This window comes from Ammospiza caudacuta, chromosome 9 (assembly GCF_027887145.1).
Source record: "Ammospiza caudacuta isolate bAmmCau1 chromosome 9, bAmmCau1.pri, whole genome shotgun sequence".
Lineage (NCBI taxonomy): Eukaryota > Metazoa > Chordata > Aves > Passeriformes > Passerellidae > Ammospiza > Ammospiza caudacuta.
The window spans coordinates 32,313,725-32,341,011 of NC_080601.1; the positions used below are offsets into that span (position 1 = coordinate 32,313,725).

Here is a 27,287-nt window from a genome sequence, read left to right on the forward strand (position 1 = left end):
TTCAGACTCAAAATCTCCAGTAACAGGCATCAAGTACCACAGACCAGATTTTGCCTCTCTTTGCCTCAAAAGAGCTTTACTGAATCTATCAAAGATTATGTTATTCTTGAGAAATCCATATTTGTTTACCTGGTTTGGAGATGAGCGTAACAGTTTTCAAAGTGGTAATTTAGTTAATTTAATTTAATTAAAAGTAAGTGGTCATTTAGACAGTGGGATACACATCCCAGCATACCTGACTCTCAGAGCAATTCTAACTTTAAAAAGCAAATAAACAAAAACCAACCGCATACACAAAAAATACCCAACAAACAACCCACATATTTAGAAAGATTTAAAAATCAATTCATAAACTCTGACTGAAATGCACTGAGTGCACAGCTCCAACACAGTGCCACATAAACAGAGGGTACAGGAGGTATTGAATACTTTGGTAGCACATTTTATGCACACAAAAAAAAAAAAAAAATCTTCCTTTAATTTAACTCTTCCCTCCAGGAAAACAGGCAAATGTGAAACTAGGGGTTGTTCTTTCCATAATGCTTAGAAAAAATTTCAGAAAATTTTTCATCTGTCATATTATCCCATCAAAATCTTCAAGCTAATCTGTTTAGTCAGCTGTTCTGAAGTTTGGTGTTTTGAGAGCCTTCAAGTACTGCCTGTCATAGGTTAAGAAATGCAGACACATGGAAGGGGTAAGAGATGGACACCTGGAGAAAGCTTACAGGATATGCTCTAGTAGATTTCAGCCACTTCAGGAAAATGGAAAACACCCAATGATGCTTTTTACCAAACAATTTTTAATTTTTTAAGGCTTAGTAAGCAGCAGAAGGAAAAGGCAGAGTAATCTAAAACCTAAAAACTTTTCCCTCTCCTCTAAATTTCTTTGGAATCAACCATTACTCATATAGAAGCATGCACCCTCATTAAGCAAAACCTTTCCTTTTTTAAGCTATATCTCTTTTTGGTCTTTCCCTGCCCTGGTTTTACCTCTCTTTCCAGTAAAAGAAACTTCATTATTTTCTTCCATAACTTGGAAATCTTAATTCTCACATTCTAGCCCTCCTGCCTTTTTCTCATCATCCTCTGAACATAAAACAAGTTACTCCCAAGACATCAGACATTCAAAATGAGAAGCTGTATCCCAATGAAAAGGAAGACTGGTGTAATAATTTAGGAAAGCAGGAGATTAAGGTTCAAACCCCATGTCTGTGAAGGACTGTGCCCCTGCCCTGGTTTCCCACTTGTGGCACACGGGAAAAGATTTCCCTGTTCTCACATAACACCTGCTGCTCACTTTGTCACATTTTCCTGGAGTACAGAGAGTCTGGAACAGTCCAGGAGTTGGTGTAATGCCTGCAGCAATCAGGCCAGGTGTCAGATCTGAACCACAGTCACTGTGCTGTAACCTACTCTGTACTGCAGCAGAAAAGCTCTGCACTTCTGCAAAGGATGAAGCAAACTCTTGGAGATGCAGATCTCTTAGAGAACCTGCTGAGACTACACACCTCTGTTACATTTCTCCAACAGTTTTTGTTGCTTATTAACTTCGGTCGTCAAAACAGCCTTTTCTTCTTTCAACTTATTTACCTAGAAAAGTATAAAGAACACATCAAAACCAAGAGCATTTCAGTTAATGGCACCAGGCATACAGCACATACAGAATTCAAGCAGTATTTTGCTGTCAGTAGCTCTGTTTCCTAGGTTTGGCTGGATGCTGGGGTTTCCAGTGGGATGGAAAGCATTTTTACTCCACCTTACAGATGTTGTAACAGATGTCACAAAAGGGTTATGAACTAATCCTCCCATGGCATGTTTCAGTCACAGCTGCAAATACATGATCTTTGGAACCTTTCAGGATCAGGTGCCACAGCACCTGGCTGGAAAGTTACTTGACTCTTTGCATTTTAACACAGTCAGAGCCCTGTTTTGGTTGTTTTTTTCCTGGGCTCTGTCTATTGTCCAAGTGCTGTCAGCTGTGTCTTTCTGAATGCAAGTGCTGCATGGACAGGAAGAACCACGAAGTCCTGATTTGCATCAGTACATGGCTTATCCAGTTTTCAAGCAGGAATGAAACTCTGCTGGCTTAAAAAGCCAATTTGCTGGTCTAATTATGATGACACAGCACTGCCAATGGCTGAACTTAAGGATATACTCAAAGAAGCAGCACCAGTGATTAAACTATGTGTACTTCAAAAGTATTTCTGACACATCTATGGGTTTAAGGAAATCCAGAAAACCCTGCAGGCTGTGATGGGTGAGGGGCTGTCAGGAAGGGGACCTGACAGTTGTAATATGGGCTTAGATCAAACAGGTAAGGAGAAGTCATGTGCCAGCTACAGTGGCACTGGACTGTGATGCAGAGGATCCCTTCCAGGGACATGCCCTATGTGATCCATCACTGGCAGGACTTGAGATTAGACAGTATTCAATTAACTTCACAACTGTTTTCAGCAAAATAAGCTAAAAGTTACAGAAAGGACAGACTCCAGGCTAACATGGTCTCGCCTTCCATGGTACAATACATACTTCTTCAATTACTTCTGCAAGTTTGCACCTCAGGTTTTCCAGTTCAATGGCCAAGGTCTTCTTTTCCTCATGAACAGATATGATTTGATCTCGCAGCTCTAGGGTTTGAGGAAGGAAATGAAGAATATATTTCATTGGAAAAACAACAACAAAGGAAATGTCACAGCAATGCAAGTACAGTTGAGTATGAAACACCTGAACTACGTATCAAGCATCAGTTGTAACCAAGGAACATCCTCAATAATTTATGAGCTTTGCATAAGTGTCAAGTAACAGATCTATAACTGGGTCACAGTTTCAGATTTACTCTGTTGAAGTAAGCTCCTTGTTCAGGCCTGCTGTCTTTATTTGCATTTTGAATGATTCATTTCCTGCTACAACATGGCCAATCCTGCCACCACAGAGGGTCCTAAGTCCTGTTCTTGAGACTGTCACATCACAGACACTCTGGTATGGAGGCAGCAGAAAGCAATTTTTAAGAAGCATCCTTTAAAACAAATTAATACACTTCAATTCTTTTTGGATCGTGAGCTCTTGTCACAAGGGAAATAAACAAAACAACAGGCAGTTAATACTTGGGAGGTTTTCACAGAAGAAATTGTCCTGAACAGCTGCCAATTTATAGCCTTTGTAACATTATGTGAACAGAGTCAGAATATAACCTTTACTGATGGAAGAGCTAATGCTTGTAATTTTCCCCTCAGAATTTTTGTTCCTTAATTATTAAAATATGAAATAAATTAAATTCACAATGGAATAAAACACTTGATTATAATCACTTCTTAACAGGAGATCAGTTTGCATACATAATATATCAAGGTTTAGGTTAACATAAAATCACCACAAAAATCAAAATTTATTGATATATATTAGCTTTCAGTAAGTGCTCTCATTCCCCACCTGCTTCCAGTATTTCACAGCACTGCTGTTCATTGAACACCAGCCATGAGTTGAGAAAATTGGGGCTAATCAATTGCACATGATGATGGTGACATGCTGGATGTCATTCTGGTAGGTCTCACATCTTGAAAATGTCCATTCTACACCAGCATCCCCCTCCCAGTTCTGAGGCCTCAGATTTATTTTCCTCTAAATTAAAAGCCTACACTTTTTAAAGTAAATAAAAAGACCTGTTTTCCCAGAACATTTTTGATACAGCTTGTCCATTTTATGGATTTGTGTTCTCCAGAGAAATTAATGGGGGAAAAAGTCTCAGTGAAATTTATGAGACTTGGATTAATTCTGATTTTACAATGCATGTATCAACCTCACTATGCAGAGAAGAAATCATATCTACAGACCACAGAGAGCCTCAGGTTTTACTACCTTATTTGTGTATCCTTACAGAAAAGTGGTGGGGGAGAAGGACTTACTCCAAGGAACAGCCAATACTTTCTGGAATGGTGAGAAGGCTAAAGGACTTAGAAGATTCCCAAAATACCACTTTCCATGCTTTAATGAATGGTTCATCAAGACAGAAAGCAGATACATCAAAACCTTTCTTCAATATTTCTCTAATTTGACCCTACTACACTCCTCCCATCTGATCTGTAGCCAGTGTTTATTCTCTAAATGTATTCCTGACACCCTTCTCCACTACAAAAGTCTCATTTCCCATTCAGATGGGTTGCATCACACCATTTGTTGCCTTTCCCTACATCTAGAGGATGGAAAACTGATTACAGAAGGGTACTATGACACCCTATTTCTTCAGTGGGACTGTTTCACAAGCATTTTTACAACACACACACCATTTTTCTTCAGTGATACTTTGTACCACTCCTTACAGCTGCTGCATGCAAAAAGACAACAGTTAATAAGGTCAAACTGAAAGTTCAAAAAAGTTGTACTTAAACATCATGTGCTGCTCCAAGTTACAACAAAAAAAAAAACTGAAAGCCTTTTTTTAAAGAAGTTAAACACTTAATCTTGTCACAAAATCCAGAATGCTGGCATTCCCCTTTTTTGGATACTACGACACAACAATATAGAAAACCATGATGACTTCATCACAGGGATGAGAAATAAGGCTGATTTTGGACAATGGAAATATTAACTGCCTTTCAAAAAAGAACCAAAAATTTCTGCAAAAAACCCCCCACAGATCTGTCTTATCAATATCTTTCCATGTTTACCAGCTGTGCTGTTTTACTCAGTACAACAGTCCCTCTTTAGGCTGCTTGTTTGGTAATAGCTCTGGAACATGAGTGAAGTTTGTGCATACAAAGGTACATAATGGAAACAGAGTTCTGTCTGACAAGCTCTGAAATTGTGACATTGCAGCTGAAGGTGACCTTGTCCTTCTACGTAACTTTCATTTTTTTAAGAGTTTTAGGAAATGTTTCTTTTACTGATTCAGTAGCATTGAACTCTCTTAGCTGGGTAGTCTCATTTTCCTATTGCATTCAACCTCCTCTGCAGGCTGTGCATCCCCCACCATTTATGTTACACTCTACCAACCCTCAGCTCTCAGCCATTCCAGGAAATCCTTTGATTCTGACCACTCCCAGAAGCATGACTTGGAACAAGACCAGTCTCTGGTCCACACCAACACTGCTGTTCTTGAGACAACTTCTGCCCTGCAGGTGGTGCAGGATCAGCAGCAAGGCTCACCTTTTATTTGCTGCTGACAGTGCACAGAATTGCATGATCCAGAGGTAGCTTCTGTATCCGTGGATGATTCATCCTCATCAATGTTAATCTCTTCAGTGATAATTTCTGGGCCCAGTTTGGCCATACAAAGCATACTAATTCTTTTCAAGGTTTTATTTTCCTTGTTCAGCTGAAAGGTGAGAAGTACAAACAGTAAGGACCTAGTTAGTCTGTCTTTAAGCTGCCGGACAAGAAAAAAAAATTCAACTGTCTTTTGTCCTTTATCATTAAAAGATCTATCAAAGAAGACAAAAGTAACATTAGATTAAGTTCCACTGAACATGAGAATGGTCTGAAGACGGGGTGGTTATCCACTTTTTCCTCTGAGAGGTTTCAATTCAACATGATGGTTTATCCATGCCTTTTTTTCCTTTCTGGTACTTCTGTTTAATAAATACTGTGTAGGTTTAAATCAATCAAATCAACTATCAAGCTGACTTAATGCTACACAGGCTTTGTGACAGCTGCTCACCTTTAAACATGTACCAGGAGTCCCAACTGAATGACCTCAACAAGAGTTTGTGCCCTGAAAGCTCATCTGGTTTTTCAAGTTGGATCGATTGGTTAAATAAAAATCCTTGCTTCTCCTATATATAAACTACAAATTATATAATAAAATAGAAACTATAATAATAAATAATATAACAAACTATATTATCTATTATATAATTATAGATATTATAGAAATTCTCTCTCTATATATATATAATATCTATAATATATATATTCTACAAATACTACTACTACTATATTCCTAGTCACAAAAGAATTATCTCAAAATTCTTTGGAGTTATTACTGTAGAGTCAACATACATAAGATGAGAGCCATCTCATGAACCAATTCTTTATGGGTCAGACCACAAGTCAGAAACCACTTAAGGCTGGATGCCTGAACACATGGCTGGCTGCTGGATGGTACAGAAGAGATTCTACAAGGCATCTTTGTCTTAATCAACAAAAACTGAACAGGAATCACTGCAAATATTTAATTCTCTTTCACTGTCCTGCATCCAGACACCCCAGGGGTGTTCAGGTAAATGTCAGGGTGACTGCCCACCCATCAGCCAAGCATTCCCTGTGCTCAGGTTTAAGAATGAAACTCCATTTTCTACTATTGATACACCATGTGCCAAAGTCAACACAGACTTCAGAACTCCAGTATGCATCTTCAAAGAAAATATACACTATACTGTTCATCTGACCCCAAATTTTCACCTAAACAATCATCTCTGATCCCCCTTATCCTCAGCCCTTCAGTTATGGGAGATTTATTCAAGAATTTATCTCCTTCCTAAGGAATGAAAGTGAGACAGTGGGGAGAGAGGTGTGAGGAGCCCTACATGGTACAGCCAGCTCACAAACAGCCCCATGGAGCAGAGGGAGTCTTTGAACTGCCCTTGTCTCTGCATTACAGGCAAAATGCAGAGAAGAAGACAAGTTGCATAAATGTGTTCATTTTCTTACTTATATGCTGATTGTCTATCTTATGAATTCTAATATAGTGTCATTATGCAAACAATTAAGTAAATACCTCCAGAAAGTACATTGCTAATGCATCTAAATTAAAGTGATTTCTTGCTGGTGTGATTTTTACCATAACTAAGGATGTACTTTGGGCAGGGAATGGGGAGGGAGGGAAAAAAAAAAAGGAAAAAAAAAAAGGCAGTCAGCATTGCTAATGAAATTTGGTTCAAAATTGCTGTAATCCATTTTCTGATGAAGTGGCTCAGATGCATTTTACACAACCAAAAATATATAAGAGAGATAAAAACATTCTTTAATAATAATGCACTTCTGATGAGATGGAATATAGAAAATTACACACTTGCTAAATTCATCAGACTAGACGCAATCAACAGAGCAGTGGAGGTCACCTTTCCCCTGCCCTTGCTTTGCTTTCATAAACAATCACCTGAAATGTAATGCAGTGGTTGACTTTTTCCATTTGATTTAGACACTGAAATGCTCATTATTGTTTTCACACAGAGGAGTTCTAAAACTTATTTTCCATTTAACCTAAATGCATATGAAAGCTAGAGATCAGGATGCTGGTCCATGAAAATAGAAACAACATTAAAATGGTTTTTTTTTCCTTTAAAGGCAGGAACAGTATTTTGCATCTCGCATCTGGCTGTTAGTTTTTTTCCACTTCTAAACTATTTCACAGCTCCACAAGGTTATACAGAAATATATAAGGGTCATGCATACATTCTCAAGTTTTAAATAAATAAATAGATAAACAGGTGAATAAATAGATTTAAAAAAAACCCAGCATCACCATAATTCTTCTCACCTTAGAAGCCAAAGCCTCAGCACTTTCACGGCATGTCTTCTCAATCTCAAGATGGTTCTGAATACAGTTCACTTCCTCAATAACCATGTGAGAAACTAAGGGAAGAGTTCAAAAATTAGTCAGTATTTTCCTGAGATTGACACATGCCTCCCATGATCAGAAATAGAATATCTTCCTTTGTTAACTTTCATTGTGAGCAATTCAAACACAGGGAGGTACATACTTAGATATCTCCATGGATAGGAACGGTTCTGAGCATCGGATATTTGGGTTGTTCCTTTAAGCAGTTCTCTCAAGTCATGTTTGCAGCATTAGAGGGGCAACTGTAGAAATGAGCATAAACTTATGGAAGCAGAGGAGCAGCAGGAGCCTCCTTCACAAAACTCATTCATCATCTTTATTTCACTGACACTTGAGGAATCAGAATGACACCTTTAGGATAACCCCTTAGGAGATGTTTACAAAGTTCCTCTTCACTTTCTGGTCTGTTTCTCATTGCCAGTCTCTCTGTGCTTGAGCAGGCCCCAAAATGAGCACCACGGTCTCACCTACCTCCACTGTTCACAACACAGATTTCAACACACTCCCAAAATCTTCCCTGAAACCAAGACTGGGCTGTCTGACTGCAGCTGGAATGCATGGCTGCACATTTGATGTCACGGCTGGAGGAGCAAGTGCCACATCTGTCCTCTTCACTTAGAAAATCCCTATTACAATTGTGGGTACACATCACTCTGCCAAAGACAGGCAAAAGAGTGACCAAACAGTTCTGGAACAAATCTTGTTTTATAACATAGGAGACCAATGTGAATCAGAAAGAATTTAAAAGCACAGATACATTTTATCTTGCAATTCTACTCATCTCCCATCGGTACGTATGTACTTCATGAGTGTTCAAAGTCTTAAGGGACAGGTTTTAGGCTGCACAGGGGAGCAAAGCAGAAAACTCAACAATAGTTTTCCATTTCTCAGGCTCATTGATGCAATTCCCCCTTGGCTCCTGGCACCCTCATCCCATCCCAAACAGCAGCCTGGACCCTAATTCTGCACGTCACTGCATGGCACAAATTCCTCCTCAGCCCAATGTCAGGATTTCAATGCACAGAAAACTTGGAAAAATGGACAGGTTACTTGCAGCTGAACAACAGTTTGAAGCAGGAACAAGGCTGGAAAATACAGTGTAAATACAGAAGAATTTTTCTAGTATTTTTCCTCTTTTTCATCAAGATAAGCTTTAAAACCTAAGGATTTTATACCACTGGGTAGAAAACCCTCCTTGCCCTATTCCAAGAGTTTTGACCAAAGACTGAAGAGAGATATTTAAGCCATCTTTGATATACAGAGGTCATCTTAAAAACTACAAAACAGAACTTCATGCTAGGAAAAAGAAGGTCACTAACATATGTTATTTATGCAGCTTTATACTTAACATCTCCTGAAGCTTTCATTATTGAAGTTTTGATGTTGTCAGAGGAAACTAGCAACACATTGGTTTGCTGAGTAGCTGCATGAAAGACCCAAAATCTACAAAAAAGAAAAGGCAGGGCAGTGTACTGGTAAATCTTGGTCTAAAAACTATATTCACATGAAGTCTTCTACCAGGAGTGCAACCAGACCTCTTTCTTTGAATGTCTTTTTATTTTCATTTCTCCTGGAGAAATTATCTTAGTTTTATTTTATTTTCATTTCTCTATGGAGAAATAATTGGCTCCAAATGTGTCCTACCAGCTGCTACATTTGAGAGACATACAATAGACACAATCAGAGAGAGGAAAAGTTTCAGGCAGTACATCTCCCTGTCTCTTCTGGTTTTATACTACTGAGCCCTGAAAGCTTTGAGCAGTGAGATGCTTTGGGCTGGATGAAGGAGCAGTGGAGATACAGAGCTGCTCCCATTTTACAGACAGGAATCCAAGGGCCTCAAGCAAGGCTAAAGTTGGGAAACAAGGATCGGGCTCTCATGGCAGAACTAGGGATTACTCTTGGTTCATTTAAACTTAATTAACCTGCAATTATGATTAGCTCAGGGGAAAAAAGTCTTTCCAAATTAAATACAAAAAATATATTATTTCCTAAGTCTGTCCAAAGTTCTTATTATGTTAATATTAATATTCATAAAGAAGCACTAAGTGGCCTGAAACATCTCTAACCTTGACAGTTTTTTTCAGGGGTAATAATAATCCGCAGCAAATGCAGGCCAACCAAAAACCACTTAACTAATTAGTAGTTGCAGTCACCGAGAAAACATGAATCAACACTGTTATTACAAGTGGCACATTTGAGTGGCATCTAATTATGACTTGATGAGCACGATACTTGCATTATCAACATTACTACTGCATCCCATCAGGGACTAAAAGCCGCTGATGGCATTGACTGCGAGAAACTCCCCCTCAATGGTACCGCAGCACCCAACAATCTCCTTGGCAGGGGCACCCTCACTAAATGACATGTTAAGCATAATTACTGGTAGACATTGTAAATAAACAGGATTGGAAGTGAAAATTGTACCAAGTGCATAAGACACAATCTGACACATTGGAAGTGGCAGCCTTAATTGAGAGTTTCTTTGACTGCTCAAGATCATTTCAACTGCATTTCTCAGAGGACAGTGATTATAACTGTGGAGACAGACGGCATAATGGTATCAGCACTGCTGACAGAGCAGTGAATTAAATTGTATCTGCTGTTGTGTGAAAGCCTTGATGAGAGGTACAGATCCTTAGTGGTCTTATCATTATAACACAATGGTCATGTTGTCATCAACCTTGCTGGCTCCAATTGAAAAGAAATGATTGTGTGTTGAAGCTTTCCCCCCCACCACCACCTTCTATCTCTTGTGCTCAATAGAACCAATTTTCAGAGAGCTATGAAATCACGCAATAGGGCCTAAAATGCAGCTGCTTGGCATACAAACGGGGCCCCATTAAACTGGAATCACACACAATATGTGTTTATGCCAGGAGAACAAATAGAAGCTGAGTACAGGCCAAGTTTATTCACAGACACAAAGCCAATGTAGCTCTTCATCAATATAATTGCCTTTTATATTGTCGTTTAAATAATGGGCTCTATTATTGCTTTAAAATCCTAATATTCCTGGCATTTTATCACTATGTTTACAAGGTATGTCCTTTAAAAATGTGAAAGGAAGATAAAAGAAACCTATAAAATCTTACAACATTAAATATTACCTCAAATTTTAAGTCTTAACTACTTGACATTTTCTGCCACACTCCAGTATTCCTTGTATCATAACAAAAACAAAACAGGCAGCCGTTTTTCCAGAGGAATTGTACTTCTTAGAGAACATTCTTTGTTACCTAAGATCATTCAAGGCAGTAGACAATTCCTGTTGATTTCAGATTATTTTCCATAATTGTACCACACCAACTATTATAAAACAGAAGTGAGCAAATTCCTCTTTAACACAGTACACAAAAGTACAGACCATGTGATTTCCTCCTCCTGCATTAACTTCACCCACATTTCTGATGCTTCACCGTGCAGTTCACTGTACTGGCACAAACCAGATGTAACAGACCACAATCCCATTGTAATTGTCTCTTCTAAGGAGCTATTCCACTAGGATACTTCCACTCCCATTAGATGTGCTTTGTTGCTTCCAGACACCACACAGTTTCAATAGAACCATTGCCATAAAAGTGCAAAACTGAATATTGAGGTTCTCACAGCCCAGACGAGATAGAACTTGCTCTAAAATTTAGCACCTGAGAACAGTTCATCCTAAAAACCTTTCCTGGTGTGTCTGTGCTTAAAGTAGTATTAGTCCTTCATTTAAAAAATGGCCATTTTTTTATTATTATTATTATTATTAGGAATCTCAGCATCAAATCACTTCAAGCATGCATCATTCCAAAAGTCACTTGCAGGATCCAGGTGAGATAGAGCCACCTTTGCACCACTGTATTTTCACCACTTTGCACCTTGAGAGTGACTACCCGTGCCAGAGAGTACAAATGCTGTAAAAGCATTTATTCTGACTACTGTGGGCAAAGTCTCACTGGATTAGCTCCTTAAACTCAGCTTGCAAGAAGAAACAGCAAGTGGGCCTGAATCTCAGCATTGTTAACACTGCTGTAGAGTGTGCAGAGCTATGTTCATAATTGTCTACGTCAAGAAAATCCCACTGACATTGTCAGCTTACTTTTCTGAAACTCCTCCAGCTTTTTGACAGCCTCATCTCGTTCTTGCTTGATTTTGTCACACTGTAGGAAAAGAGAAAATTGAAATGAAACACTGATCCCAGTTATTTAATTAGCAGTCAGTCACAACATGCAAAATCAACCAGGATCAATTGCCAGCACAATAATGTACAGAAGCCTATCAAAGCATTTCTTTTTCCTTTCAGCCATGTAAGATCAATGGAAATTATGCATAAAAAATTCATTACTCAGAGTACTTCCCAGCCAAACTGGCACACTGTACTTGATTTAGGTTCTGATTCAGAGCTACTCTGAAAATATTTTAAAGAGACACATTATCCAAAACTGAAATAAGCAGTTATCCATGTTACACCAACAGTAGAAGCAATACTTTGCATGTCAAAAATAGGATTTAGGTCCAGTTTCTTCAACACAAATAGACTCAGAAAAGAGGCCTACATTTCTATATCCACCATGTGCAGGGAAAACCTCAAAGCCAACCATCAGGGACATGCTGAATTATTTCATTACATCATGAGCAAAGTTTCAGCTTTGTAGAGAGAAAGGCACTCATGTTCATGCTTTAAGGAGTTCCCATCACCTCAGTTTTATTAATTTTGTGGTTATTGCTAACACTACACAGGCTTGCAATCATTGATCTTATGATGGAATGGGTTCTTCACAAAGCAAGAATAAAACAGATGTGAAATAGAGTTCTCTAAGAAAACCCATTCTGTACGTAAATGAAAGAACTCAAAGAAATGAGTAAAATTCACAAGAGACACAGTCAGTGATTAACCACAGTGTGAAAAACCACATGACCCAGGGGGAAGTATGACTGGCACACAAGGTGCCTTACACACACATCCTTCCTCACATGCAGCTGGGCATGTTCACAGCAATAAATCAACCTAAAACCATGAGTTAACTTCTGGAAGAGGTCTGTGTGACTGAGCTCCTTACAGCGCAACTCCAATTACAAGGATGCTGGCCACTGGAACAGAACTGAGTAAAAAAATAAAAAGACAAAAAAACCCAAAACCCTGAAATGATTTTGCTCGATTTTCGGTTTTTCCACATGAGGAGCCACTTTGAGTTAGCTGGGAAAGGAGCCTGCTGTTAAGAAACAAGAAGTGGGAGAGTCTGATTCAAAGGCAGCCAAATTCAAGAGAAAACTTCTATCAGCTACAGAGGACCCTGGATGAGACCCAAAGAAGGATCTGCTCTCAGGCAAGGCGAGGATGCCACTGGTGCTGGCTTGGGGCAGATGGTGGCTATCTGTGGGAGCAAAAGGAGCTACACTCAACAACAATCTCTCTTCTGATGGCACTGGGGTGATGAGGCTTCAAGGGACAGGGCTGAGTAGGGGGACAGGTCAGTCCCAGCTGCTGTAAGGACTGTGAAACAAGGCAGAGCTGCAGAAGGAGCAAAGACACGCTGAGCCAGCAGCGCCGGACGAGGACTCACCATTTCCTGGGGCCCTGTTAACAAAGAACCTGTCGAGAGCATCTTGCAGAGGAGAGGTGGGGAAAGGAAATCTCTGCATGAATCTTGCTGCCCTCCCTCTGTTTCCTCAGAAAAAATCTGGGTTACCTTTGTGGCAGAAGTGCAGTCTAAGAGCAGAAGGCAGTGAGAGATGCAGAAGGTGTTTCTGGCTGTTCTGCAGAGCACAGTTCTGCCACAAAAGGGAACTGGTGGGAGCTGCTGCCTCCTTGGATTTCCAAAGAAAGACCCTGGAGCCACAATGACATATTTCACCCACACATGATTTTTCTGCACACTGCAAGCTTTCAGCCCACTGCACATTAAATGAGCAATTTAAAAACCAGAAACATTAACATTTTAAGGATCTGATCTGTTGGCTGTAGAAGTCAACAACTTTCCTACTGATGGAAACCTTGCTGTAGAGGACATAGCACACTCCCTTATCCCAACGACAGGAAAAACTCCTTTTAAAATCCTCCAGGCAGCAGGCTGTAAGGCATAGCAGCTTTCCCTGTGCAGTGAAAGGGGAAGTTAAATGACCTATTCCACTTCACCTCGAGTGCTATTTGCAGAGAGAGCTCCATTTGGACCACGGCAAGCTGACTATTCTCCTCATAACTGCCACATTTCTCTGCACAATCAGGGTCTCTAGGCTTGGGTCTCTGCAGAGCAATTCCTGCTCCCAGTTGCAGTTTTCTCAATACCTTCCTTTTGCTGCTACTGTGCTTCAGAATGAAAGAAGAAGAAGAAAAGGAGAGTGGGAGATTGCTGCCCTTGCTGAAATGATCAATGGAAAGCACTTTGCCTTCTGTCTTGCAATCACAGCCATGCAAGCAGAGCTGTTACAGGTCCTTCCAAAAAATACCCTAGTTTATCTTCTAAGAATTAGGAAAAATTTGACATTTTCTTTAACTACTTAAACTGTCTCAATTTTGAAATTTACACAAAAATAAAAAGCCTATAAACTATGTTTCATAATAAAAACTACTGTCACCCTTTAAAATAAATTGACCTTACCTTTAAAACTGAAAAGGTTAAAAATCAAAATTTAGATGTATGAGCTGCTCTTAAAATGCTCCAGAGATGTCCTAAAAGTTCATAACCATCTCACTTTTCAAAAATGCAGTTTTAGGCATACACAATAATCATTAATGGACAAAAGTATCACTATTCCTAAATATTAAAAGGCAAATATCATAACATGACTATAAAATCTTCACTTTCCACATTCAAGCACATGCAACTGCTAAGGAGAAAATCTCCATGTATTTAATAAGCTTTCCCTTTTCAGTGTTAAGGGGTAACTCCAAACTAAAGAGTAACCTTGAATAAAAATTAAGAAGTTTGTAGCTCCTGGATTGCCAGTCAATTTTCAGTTTTTAACTTAATTAAGAGTTCCAGCTTCTCTGCAAAGTAAAACAGCCCTTTATTCTATTTTATTTAATATATCTAGTATTAGTATTAGTAATCTAATATTTATACCACCATTATATCACCTATAAAACCCTAACAAAGTAAACAGAAAATACTGTAGTGCTGGACTGGCTACAGTGATAATCTCCTAGCAGTAAAAATACATAGCATCTGTATTTTTAGAAATTAACAGTCCATTTTCCAAAGTTGATTTTCCAAAGTGAATAACTCCATATATTCTTCATCTTTGCAGGCACAAGTTCAGAAGATTTGTCAATCCCACTCCTTTCAGATTTTAGCCTTCTAGGTAGCCAATACACAAGGCAATATTTTAATTTCTAGTTTCTTGTCTATTCTCTACTAACAGGCTTCTTTTTTGCCAACTATTTTGCACATAAGCTCCTACAGACTTCAGTAAAAGGCCTTCAAAGGGCAAAAACAACAGGGAGATTGTTCAGCCCAGATATTAAGATGCAAAAAGTTCACGTAGTAGTCATATAGTCAATTAAACCATTGCTAAGCAACACAAGACACGATTCTTCCCCATTTACACAGATTGTGAAATGTATGCAGATTTAATGCTTGTTCTGAAATTGTGAGTTTGGTGCAGTGCTCAAAAGTATCCAATGACATTTGCAGTGCTCTGCTCAGAGAAACAATGAGTATGTGATCAAGGCAGAGTCCCTTCCCCATTCCCACTTGGTGATAAAACACATAATCCACTCCATCCTGTGCTTTAGCAGAGCAAGCACCATGAATGATGTATCAGAGATACAGAATTACACCTACTGTTTTGGATAGCTGTCTTGCTTTTTTTTTTCCCCCTACTGGCAGCATGACAAAACACTGTCAAAACCAGCGTTCAGAGTCATTTCTGTCTGATTAGCAAGTAGTCAAATATTTATTCATGATCTGACTCTGAATATGTCAGAACTGCATGTTAAGTTACCCACATTTGTGTGCAGCTGAACATTTGTTATCCATTTTTGGGGGGCTGGTATGAATGTTTTGTTGGCTGCATCAATAAAAAAAAGGTGACCTAAGAGATGTAATCTGACAATATAATTTTGCCTCCATTGTTTCTAAAAGTATTTAAAAACACTAACAAAAAATGTCTGGGGAAATGTTGTCAGAGACTCCACCAGTGGTCTCCAAATTGGCAGTTTTGCAAGGCAATGAGGAAGAGACATTGTGGATGAAAGATCTTGTCTTTTGCTCCTGAATTTTCATGGTTATTAGCATCCCTTTCAAAGCAGCAGTGCTTTGAACAAAGTAACCCACTTAAAAGTCAATTTACTTCCTAATTTTAAGGAAAAATATGGAACAAAGAGGATAAATTTTCAAAAATTAAAAATTAAGTTACCTGCCCATTATCCACTAAGTTCCACGTGTCTAATGGAAACTAGGACGATTTCTGCATGCACAGCTCATCTTTCAGAGCCACACAAGCACTGCCGTGACCTAGGAAAGTATTCCAAGTGTACCAAAAGCACATACACACACACACTGCTATTTAATTTCTCTGTGGCACTTTCCACACACAGTCTGCAAGTCACCTTCTAAAAGAATTAACATCTCATTCTCCTGTCCACGCAATTTTGTGACCACAACTGATACAGAGGAAGCCACCTGCTGACATCCACAGTGACAGATGTGGCAGAAAAAGGAACAGAAGTCACCCACAACTTCCCAGAACCACAGGCAGAGAAAGTCTGTGCTGCATTTTTCCAGCAGCAGGTTTGATCCTGCAAAGCACAAATAGATACAAAGCAAGAGATGCTAAGGACCTTTAGGATTACTCTGCCCAGCCATAACACAAGGAATAGTTTCTTTCAGTATTGGCCCTGGAAGCAAATATAGCCATGAACTCTGTGTCAGTAGATTTTTTTTTTTTTTTAAACCACTTGAGTCCAAGCACTTGAACAATGAACCATGACTGCTTACACAAGCACACCAATTTGCAGGATGGAGATTTTGGAGGTAGAAAACTTGCACAACAACTGAAAATCCAGCCCTGAGCACGTGTTTAACTATTTGCTCAGCTGGGAATGTAATCCCCATAGGCTCAGACTTGGGGGATTTTTGGGTGTTATGCAAAAATTCTGCAAAAGTTCAAAGCAGCCTCCAGATGAAACACTCAAGAGTAGCTAGAGATATGCAGCTGTAGGAAAGAAGTCTTGTGAGAAAGAGGAGCAAGGAGGCAAGAAGAGCAGAATGGAAAAAACAACCTCAGAACATCTCATTCCATCTCAATTTCAGAAATAAAATTTTTCATTGACATTCCCTTTGAAGAAAAAAAAATAAATAAAAATGTAGCTCAAGGGAAGTCTCCCCATTCCTCCCTTCTCAAGCTAAACAAAGTTTTGCTGAAGAAACACCAAAGCTGATGTAACTTGGGTTCAGGGCAAGCTGGGGAGTCTGTTTTTCATGAGGTGTACTCATGTCCTGGCACAGCACTCCCCACATGTGACAGAAGCCAACAGCCAGCATGGGACAAACTAAAGGCGCAGAGCAGTGCAGGACAGGATGCTGAAACCACTCCCAGGCTGAAATTGGTTTGGAGACTGCAAGAGAAACCTGCCCAGGTGTTAAACACGCTCCTACATGCCTCCCTTTCTGCTGTCAGAGACAGCAATCTGGGCTGGATGGAGTCTTGGTCCTAGTCAGTCTTATTTTCTTCTGTGCATTTCCTCCAAACAGCAAAGAGAGAGGACAGATTTCCTGGGATAAGGTCAGCAGAACAGGAATGCAGCAACAACCAAAGTGAAAAGGACAAGGAGGTCAGAGCATAGGGGGAATGAAGCACATTGTGCTGACCTCAGTAAAAATACAAATAATCTTTGCTGAATCATAAGTGTACATAAGTATCAAACTTTCTTCAGCAATAAGAAAAGAGTTAAGGCCAAGGTCTTCTCAACACAGCCTTGAATTGAAACATTTGTAACTAAAAATGACCATTGCAAAATGATTTCAAAAGAAGCTAAATTAAACCTATGTCTCCTGGCAGCTAACAGGGATTTAAAAACCAACAGATTTCTTACATCTTCAGCTCACTCATACTGGAGAAGGAGAACTGTGCTTACAATACAGTGTAGCACTGACTCCCCTGCATGCCTCCCTACCTTCAGAAATCATATTCCTACATTATGAAAGTTCAGAAGCTGAGGGAAGGTCTTCTCTTTTTTTGTTTCTTTTCAGTAATTAATTCCCCTGTGCAAATGAAGTCATAATAAAACAAGACTTAGATCAAAGAGAAACAATTTTATCTGAACACGTGACTTGGTCTATGCTCCCACTGTTATCACATACAAATCTAGTAAAGCAGCAATCACTTAAAATATATTCAAAGGAACTTTTCTGGAGTGGGACACCCAGACTAGTTGTGAAAACTGCATTTATTGCTCCATAAAACACAAAGGTACAAGTAATATTTATTATTATTATTGTTATTATTAATATTATATAACAGTGAACTCAAAAAAAGCAGTCAACAATCTGCCACAGTCCACAAGGCATTCTGGCATTCAGCATTTCAGTATTAAATGAATAATTGGTTCATACAAACCTCTTCCTTCGTTTTCTTATTTTCTGCTCTAAGCTCTTCATATTCGCCAATAGCTACACAAGGAGGAAAAGAGAAAAAAAGTTAATATAGCAGTACCTCTTCCCAAATTAGTTCTCCAATTGATTAAATTGAAAACTCTTCTTTTGTCTATGCAGACTTCTTAAATAACATGGGTCATAATCTTCATTAATAGCCTGTTAATATCCTTTGAACTGGACTGACCTCTAGAATTGAAGCAATTAAGAAGTGTCTGAAAAAGATGATAGCTCCCAAAACAATCAATTTTTGATCAATGTAGAGTTAAAAAATTACAAAGTGGATATACTGGTTTGCAGTGACCATTTTAAACCCACACTGGCTCAGGTTATAGATCAAGCCCATAAAGAATGGTTGGTGTGATATATGGGTACTTGCAGAGCAGCTGATCTGTGCACCAGTAAAACCAGGGTCTCCCATCCATCCCTTTACTTTGTCCCCACTTCTCCTTGTGTACCCCAAATTCCATGCCCAAGAAGAAGGAAAAACAAACAACAAAACAACAAAAAATACCAACAGATAGATGAGCAAACAAGAAACCACAGTGGTGAAACAATGTATTTCCTACACAGGAGCACAAAGGCTGTACCTCTTGGTCACTGCTCCACTGCCAAGCTATTCCCTGTCCCCTCAGGAGACATCTACCATCCAGATGCAAGAAAAGGAATGTAAACTGTACCAACAGATGCAATTCAAGTTTTTTCATACTTGAAAACTGCTGGTGTTTGCTTGCCTTTAAGGCAAAATCATTCTTGACATTCAATACTTTACAAATGACTGGAAAATGTAAATATAGATTTGCTCCACCCTCAACAGCTCTCTTCACACACTCCATGAACAGGGAATTCTGACTCATTAGCCCTGAAGGAGAAAATAACAGAATATTCTGGGCTATAGCTCTTAACCCACCCAAACTATTCACAGCCAACCCTGCTCTTTCTTACAGTAAAAGAGTAAAACCCCAAAAGAGCCAACATGAGTGAACACAGCATGTTCCTCCACAACAGTGGCCTCACTTATTCACCAACTACTCACTCCACAGCTCAGCTGGCCAGAAGGGACCGTCCTGCAAACATATCAGGTAACTCTGTACGCAGAAGCTCCTTTAATTGTAACCTAGTCTTTTGATTTTCCGTTGTCAGCCTGTGTCTCCTGAACCCGAATTTGCTAACAAAATATGAGTATTATCTAATTTAGATGTTTTACATATTAGATACTTACTATGGCTGAATAGGACTTATTACTAAAACAAGGCCATAAGGGTAAAAGTCTATAATGACTACAATTCACAATGAACAACAGGAAAGACACCTTTATTCACACAGAGTTGAGGGGTGACTCTTCCTACTCTTTTTATTAAAAAATTAATCAATCCCTTTCTAAAGCTGCATATTAAAAAACACAAGTAAAACAAAAAAAAACCCCAAACTTTAAAAATGCTACATGCATAAACTTCAGCATTTATATTGCAAACCAGGGCAGCCTTCCAGTCAATTAAGAGCAATTCCATGCCACATCAATAAGTAATGGATTTAAAATCTATTTATTTACTCAAAAAATAAGTAGACCTGTCAGAGGAAGCAAGTGTCACTCCAGTTTTTTTGCTCCCATACCATGGACCAGGCATGTCTTCACTGGTAGAGGCAGGAGAAAGAGCTGATGGTGCAAGAAGTGCTCTTCTCCAGATGAAACAGACTATCCCAATTAAGTCATATTTTATTTGTAGAAGTAAACTAACACCTGGCTTTTTGGATATATCATTAGAGACAGAATTACCCCTGTCAGCACCAGAAGCTTTAATGGAATTGCTGCCACCACATTGCTCCTCCCAGTGTACATGGAACAGGAAGAATCAGGCCAAGAGTGCTGTGAAAACTCTTGAACAACAATGGCCTCCTACATGTACAGCATGCACAAGACTGTAAAGTGCTGTCAAAAGGATAAAAAAAAAGCCAAAAGGGATAATTTTTTTCCCTTGTTCACCATTTTAGGTTCAAAGATTCCTTCTGCTAAATCCAAGTTGCCAGTATTTCAACAGGATGCACTAAGGCACCAGCAGCACCAGCCAGGTGCACACTATTTTCAAATAGAGCCTGGATGGCATTTTCAACACCTCCTTCTGTTCAGGGCAATCTATGGGACAGCATTACACCCAGCACCTTACAATGACTCCAAATCCTGACTCACAAACCTATTAGCAGCAGGCCTAAAGCTTACATGGGCAAACCAAGCTCTGGGTCACGTATCAGTTGCATTTGCTGAAACCTACACGGCTCAATTACCTTACAGTTCTTTAAAAAATAAATAAAAAGCACCTGTGTAAGGACACAAAGATAGGTGTTAGGTACAAATACTGTAACTCAGCTCCTGTATCTGTGTTCCCATATGCCTGGATTTTACTCAAATCTGTGAAAGTGTGTACAAGTACATTTAATAAACCCTGAATTTGCATCTTGCAGTCTTACACCTTCCTTGAAAAAACAGAGCAGGAAAAATAAGCACACCACTGCCTGATAAAGACCAAGCACTAAGTTCACACCAAAAAACTTGCCTTCACAAGTTTCTGAAAAAAAATATTGGGTTCAACACAAGAAACTGAAGTGGGAAAAACATCTGAACTCCAATACATTCAAGCAGGATGGGTTCTGCTGGGGAATTCTGTGTACTAAGATACACAGGTACATGAAGAAAAAACAAATTACAGAGCAGGTGACTATAGAAGGGAAGACAGGGGCCAAGAAGGTGTCCTAGGAAATTGCTCTGGCCATAAAAATTACCCATCTGCCACAAAGTAGAATGAATTTGTCAGACCACATTAGGAGCTTGTCAATAGCATACATTTAAAAGGTACTCCTATGAGATACTGCTGTCAGATTGGCAGTCTAGTCTGTTCCTAAGAAGATATATATAAAGATGCTCCCTTATTCAAAGGTACCAACATTATAAGAAAAAGTTTAAAGAGATCAAATAGATCATAATTTCAAAAAAAAATGTATACAGAGCCACAGTGCTTGGGACTAGAGATTGGAAATCATCACACTTCATCAAATCCAGCCAAAAAACACAGAGCAAAGTTAGACCATTTGAAAATGAAGAAAAAAATCCAGGCAATCTACCTTTAGTATATGTGTGGTTAGCACAATTGTTAACCACTTTAATTTAGTGAAGTGACCAGAAATGTGGCTATGACAGTGCTGAAGTGTAATTTTACCTAGTTTGTAACTCCAGACACTTTGATCATTGACTCCTGTTTTCAGCTGGACAAAAAAAGGGACTATTGCAGAAGATGACTCTGTCTTTAAGGGCAAGGTTCCAGCAGTGCCAGTAAAACCAAAGACAAACAAGGTAATCTTCCAGGCAGGTAATCAATTACTGTTATGATTCATCTGTTAGTCTAGTTTGCTAACATTCCTCAGGTTCTACAACCAACCACTAATAACACAAAGTTTTGCCAATATGCTTTTTTTTTTGTTTGTTTTATGTCTTACCTACAGAAATATAAGGGCCAGTTGAATAGAATGTACATCACTGGAAACATCACTTAAAGTACAGTGAGGTGACAGTAATATTTATAGTGAAACTGCTGTACTAAACCACGACATTTCAGAAAACTATTTGAGGATTAAAACTCAAACAACACTTTTAAGTCCAAAATATCATCAATACAGAGATCTTGTTTCTTCATGATGCTCACCTTAAACTTTGTAATGGAGCAAGCTGAAGAATGATCAGTATCAGGTATCTGAGTCTAACACACAGGGCTTGGAAAATTCAGCATGGGTGAAAGATAAGAGTATCTTACACACAGACGGCTTCAGTGTCCTTGTTACTGCCCAGAGCTCTGCCAAACAACCAAGCAAATTTGCCCAAGCCCCAGAGAGCTTCACAGCTGCCACTGAGAACTGAGTGGGCAGCTACAAAACACCTGCCTCAGGTTCAGTCTCCTGACCTTGGTGAGGAGCAGTAAGAGCAGCGGCTGAAATGCGACAGCAGTCAGCCACAGACGCTGCTATGGCACCGCTCCGCAGACATTCCATTTACCTGGTGCCAGGCAAGCCTCTCAAGAGCAGAAAAACACATCCTGAAAAAGAAACCAAGCCAACAGCTACTGAATGAATGTTTTCTGAAACCTTTCCAAACCCATTTGCATTTTCCAGAAATCTGACTACACATCAAAATGCTACAAAAACCCGAAGCCGTACACTGCTCTGAACAAAATAAAGATAGGATGAGTCTGTGTACCCATTACCCCAAATATTCAGATCCAGCAGATCCTTCCACCAGCTGCATTTATTCCCAAAATAATACTGTTATCTGCATTTGGAAGCAATAAACAAGAAAATTAAGAGACTGTTCAACAGACCATCCTAAAATTACTTGAGGGAAGTTGGTAGTATCTAAAATAGTCTTGTTTTGTTATCAATAAGAATGGAGGGGACACTATTCCAAATTACAGTATATAAAGAGTTAGCAAATTTACTTGTCTACAGTAACAATGCATTTTATCTAACAACAAGAATAATTTCATTTATGTCATTACCTTTTCACTGCTTGAGTTTTTCACTCTGGGAACCAGACTCATCAGTCAACACAACTTAACTACTGATTTAACTATGTGTGCTACCATTTTTTTTGCATAGTTTAGAAGTAAAAAAGAAGAGTATTTTTTTTTTTTTCCTACTAGCTAACTTTTTAGCCTACAAAAAACAACTTTCTCACCCACACATCTTCACAAAAGTGTATGTTAGCCTAACAACAACACACCAAAACTCCTGTGTTTAAGGATGAACAACCATCAAGAACGGAGCCTTACAGGACTGGGTGTGCCAAGTGCAGCTTCTGTTTCAGCTCAGGTGGATCTGGGACAGCCAGTCCTCAAGTTACAGTAACTTTCCCTTGAACTAATTCCTCTAGTCCAGTGAAATTTCCTTACACATTAAAGGATACCCAGCCCACTGGAGGAGAAGACTTTCAGAGAACAGAACTAAAGCCCTGCTCTAAACAATTTCAACAGACTCAATTTTCTCTAAAGAATAACACAAACTTGTCTTTTTTGCAACTTATCATTGTCATTTTAATAAATGCTCTCTTGGAGGCAACAGTACTGGAGAGAAGCAGTCAGTCAGCACAAGAACCAGATTTTGAGCCCTATTTTTTGGTCTCAGATTACCTAAACACCCAGCTGTAAGACTATCATTTTACACCTAATGAATCCTTCCAAGGCAGAATGTATCTTGTGCTGATGGTAATAATGAATGTCCAAAGCTGACCATACAGGAAAAACTCAAAAAGTGACAAAGCATGTCATAAATAGTCCATGAATATTCAAATGAAACTTGGTTAGGAAAAGCTTCTGCTAAACACAAAAGTGATGGAGCACATTTATGGTCAGAATGAATGACAGAAAGATGGGCACTGATCACAACCCTGTAATTTCACTCCTTTACACAACTTTGCCCAATAGTTCCTTTCCAAATTGCCCCTCCCCAGCTCACAGGAGACCAGGCGAGCTCAGTAGTGGGAAATATCAGATGTGAATTCCAGCGTGGCTCCTTCACACCTCCTGCACATGCAGGACGCAACACCGACCGCTTGGTGCACAGGAAGATGTTCACAATTTAAACAGTTGGGTGCATGGGAAGATGTTCACAATTCAAACAGATCTTCAAACGTTTCAATGTGCCCACCTGACTAACTAAGGCTGCAGCTTTGCTGGATCAACCTGGCTCAGGGACACGCTGACCACAGGGGAGTTAAAAATGGATCATGAGCACCCCAACTCCTTTCCATGTGCCTTCTTGCAGAGGATTAAGCATTACAGTGTTCTAGTTTCTGAGTCAGACTACGATGAAATCATATGAAACTCAATGAAACTGAACATGCTGAAATTCTGGCCTTTCCTACTAAAGCACCGAAAGTGACTCATACACACCCAAAGCAGCCCAGGGTGGAAGTACTGAAGTGCTACAGAAACCGACAGCGCATCAGGACAGCCCTGAGCGACCAGCGGGAAGTTTGATCGCTGATGGGGACAGGGATGCCAGGAGCTCCATGGCTCGGGCCAGGACCGGACCCTGCAGCACGGAGCGGGACATGGGACACTGACAGCTCAGCACGGCCTGGCTCAGCTCCACGCGAGGCTGAGCTCCTCGGAGGGACAGCGAGGAGAGCAGACTGTCACCCCTGGAGCTGTCCGGGGCTGCGGGCTCCGAGCTCCCCGCCAGGGCAGCACCGGGCACCCGGTACGGCCCATGTGCGGCACCGCCGCCTCCCGCCACCGCCATCGGCCCCCGCGACGGCCGCGCTGGCAGAGCCGCTCCGTCAGCGGGGCGGGAAAAGCCCGCAGAGATCATCGGCTCCGAGCCACCTTCGGCCACGGCGGGCACCTGCGGGGGGCGAGGCGGCCGCCCACATGGGGAAGAGCCAACACGTTCCACTACCCTGCTTTATTTCATTAAGGCTTTTATTATTTCGCTCCGCACGGGCAGAGCAAGGGGCCTGGGAGCGGGGCCGGGGGACGCCCAGGCCGCGCCCGCCCCGCCGCGCCCCGTTCCCCCAGCGGGCACAGAGCCCTCGCCCCGCGGCGGCCGCGCTCCCGCCGGCCGAGCCCGGGCCCGCGGCGGAGCGGGGGGAGCCGCTTTCTCCGGCGCCGGAGGCGGCGCCGCCCGCCCCTACCTTGGTCCTTCAGGCTGGCGAGGAGCTCCAGCTGCTTCTCCTCGTCGGAGCTGTTCATCCTGCCCCGCCGCCGCCGCCACGGGCCGGCGGCTGCCCCGCTGCGCTCCGCCCCGGCGAGCGCGGCTTCACCTGGCAGCGGGCGGGCGGCGGCGGCCGCAGCCCCGGGGCGCGGCGGGCGCGGCGAGCGGCCCGGCCCGCTCCGCTCTGCACATGCCCAGACTCCCGCGGCGCCCCAGTGAGCATGTGCGGGTGCGGGCACGGCGGGCCCGGCCCGGGGCGGGGGTCCCGGCTGCGGGAACCGAATGGCACAGGGGTTCGGCTGGAATGGGCTTCGGAGGTCATCGAGCCCAACCTGTGAGCGAGCACATCCGTGTCAGCCGCACCATGGCACCAAGCGCCACGGTCAGACTTTGAGCATCTCTAGGGATGGTTGCTCCACCACATCCCTAGGCAGCGCATTCCAATGTCTAAGACCCTTTCTGTGAATAAATTCCTCCTAATGTCCAACTTAAACCTCTCCTGCCTTAAAACGGTGCCCTCTTGTCCTGTCTGATTTCTGGGGAGAGAACCTGACCCCCATCTGGCTCCAACCTCTTTTCAGGGAATTTTAGAGTGAGGCGATCTCCCCGGAGCATCCTCCAGGCTGAATACCCCTGCTCTCTCAACTTCTTATAGGACATCTGCTCCCGACATTCCACCAGCTTTGTGGTGTGTCTGAAGCAGATGTCCTACAACGTCCTACAGCCCTTCCCTAGACTCACTCCAGCACCTCAGTGTCCTTCCTGAACTGAGGGGCTCAGAACTGGACATGGCACTTAAACTGTGGCCTCACCAGAGCCGGCTACAGGGGAAGCATCACTTCCCTGGGCCTGCTGCCACGCTGTTCCTGATCCAGATCTGGATGCCTTCTTGGCTGCAGACCAGCACCCCCAGGTCCATTTCCACTGGGCTGCTTGCCAGCTGCTCTCCCCCAGCGTGTGCTGCTGTTGGTGTGGCCAAAGTGCAGCACTCTGCCCTTGGCTTGCTCAGCCTCGTGCTGCTGGCCTTGGCCCATCAATCCGGCCTGTCCAGGTCCTGCTGCAGACCCCATGCAGGGTGTCCCACAGCATCAGTCCCCCATGAACTGGGATTAACCCTACTGATCCATTCCCACATTGCCGCCCGTGTGTTGCTGCATTTTTAATGGGCCCTTTTGCACAGCTTGCATAGCACAGCTTTCCACTGAGGAGCCCTTGCCCAGAGGAGTGGGGAGACATAAAATGCTTGTTTGAGTGCTTTGGTACAAAGAAAGCTAAAAGGTTTTAAAAGAACCCTGGAAGCTTGCATTACTGTTTGTGAGGATCCAAGGGAAAACAACTGCATGCCAGTGTCCAGCACTTTAAGGAAACTTTGGTACAACAGAGGGCTTTGACAGAGACCTGCTGTGTTCTCCTCAGAAGAACACACTTCTTCTCTCTGCTATTCTCTGATGATCCCTTTCTGAAAAAAGGAGGGGATCCAGTCATAATCTCTGTATTGAAATGGTTACCTTACCCAGCTTACCCCAAGGCTGACAGTAAGTGCAATGCAGAGTTTGCTCCTGTTTATACATTTTGCTGAGCTCCAGCAGCAGGCAGCTGAGCAGCAGCTATCTCCAGAGTGACATGGGCAAAGGTGCAGTTCATATCCCTCCCTCCCTCCTTCTTTGGCAAACACCCATCAACCCCTGTGGCAGGCAGGTCAGAACACACCAACTACGTGGCAACATTATTTAGAAGTACCAGAGAGTGAAAGGAAAAAGAGCCTGCTACAAATAGTTGCCCAGTCTTCCTGCCTCCTTCCTCCCATACAGTATCCTCTAGTTTTCCCATTTTTACCTAGTAAACCTTTAAAACATGAAGAGACTCTATCTGGATGATTTACAGCATTTTCTGTCCTACAGGTAGTTAATGACACGTGTAACATCCTGGAGAGAAGCCATAAGAACCATGTGAGCTGTGCTGATGTCTCAGAGGCATGATATGCCCCAAGGCAGAGGCAAGTTCACAGGCTAGTCAGCTTATTTTGAGCTCGTCAGCACAAACACCTTTAACTGTACCAAATGCAAAATTATGGATTTGTGCTCCTAGTCATATGCAAAGAATGGGAAATGACCTTGGAAAACGCTGGCTCTGTAGAGGAAGTGGGAGGCAAAGTGCAAGCAATTATGTAAGTGCTGTCAGAAAGTTACTGCTGTAAAAGAATGGAGGTATGCTGACAGCAGGGTAAAAAAGTTTCTTCTGCAACACTAACAGGACCAAAATAAATTTTCTGCATCCAGTTCTTTAAAAAATGGCACCAAAAATTTAAAGCAAAAGCACAAGAGAACAAAAAAGACCTAAGGTTTGAGGAGAGTGCTTTGCAACAAGAGACCTTAAACCCTTGATCTTTTTAATTGAGCAAAAAGGAAACAAATTATTTGGTTATGGCAGTTTCAATACTTGAGGGCTTTTCA

General features: G+C 41.3%; 1 protein-coding gene across 3 annotated transcripts in view; it reads right to left on the bottom strand.

The window, feature by feature from the left end:
* Nucleotides 1–24,974, bottom strand: part of SHTN1 (shootin 1) — a 55,512-nt gene extending 30,538 nt beyond the window's left edge. For 2 of the 3 annotated variants that reach the window (XM_058810158.1, XM_058810157.1), the window contains exons 1-7: nucleotides 24,815–24,974; nucleotides 18,104–18,156; nucleotides 11,643–11,703; nucleotides 7,475–7,569; nucleotides 5,143–5,311; nucleotides 2,530–2,627; nucleotides 1,509–1,590 (exon numbers count right to left, since the gene is read on the bottom strand). In XM_058810158.1, the coding sequence (XP_058666141.1) occupies nucleotides 1,509–1,590; nucleotides 2,530–2,627; nucleotides 5,143–5,311; nucleotides 7,475–7,569; nucleotides 11,643–11,703; nucleotides 18,104–18,156; nucleotides 24,815–24,872 (616 nt within the window). In that variant the 5' untranslated portion in view covers nucleotides 24,873–24,974. Of the gene's footprint in view, nucleotides 1–1,508; nucleotides 1,591–2,529; nucleotides 2,628–5,142; nucleotides 5,312–7,474; nucleotides 7,570–7,697; nucleotides 7,798–11,642; nucleotides 11,704–18,103; nucleotides 18,157–24,814 lie in introns of those variants that run through there. The other variant, XM_058810159.1, reaches the window with a different exon arrangement.
* Nucleotides 24,975–27,287: the final 2,313 nt, after the last annotated feature.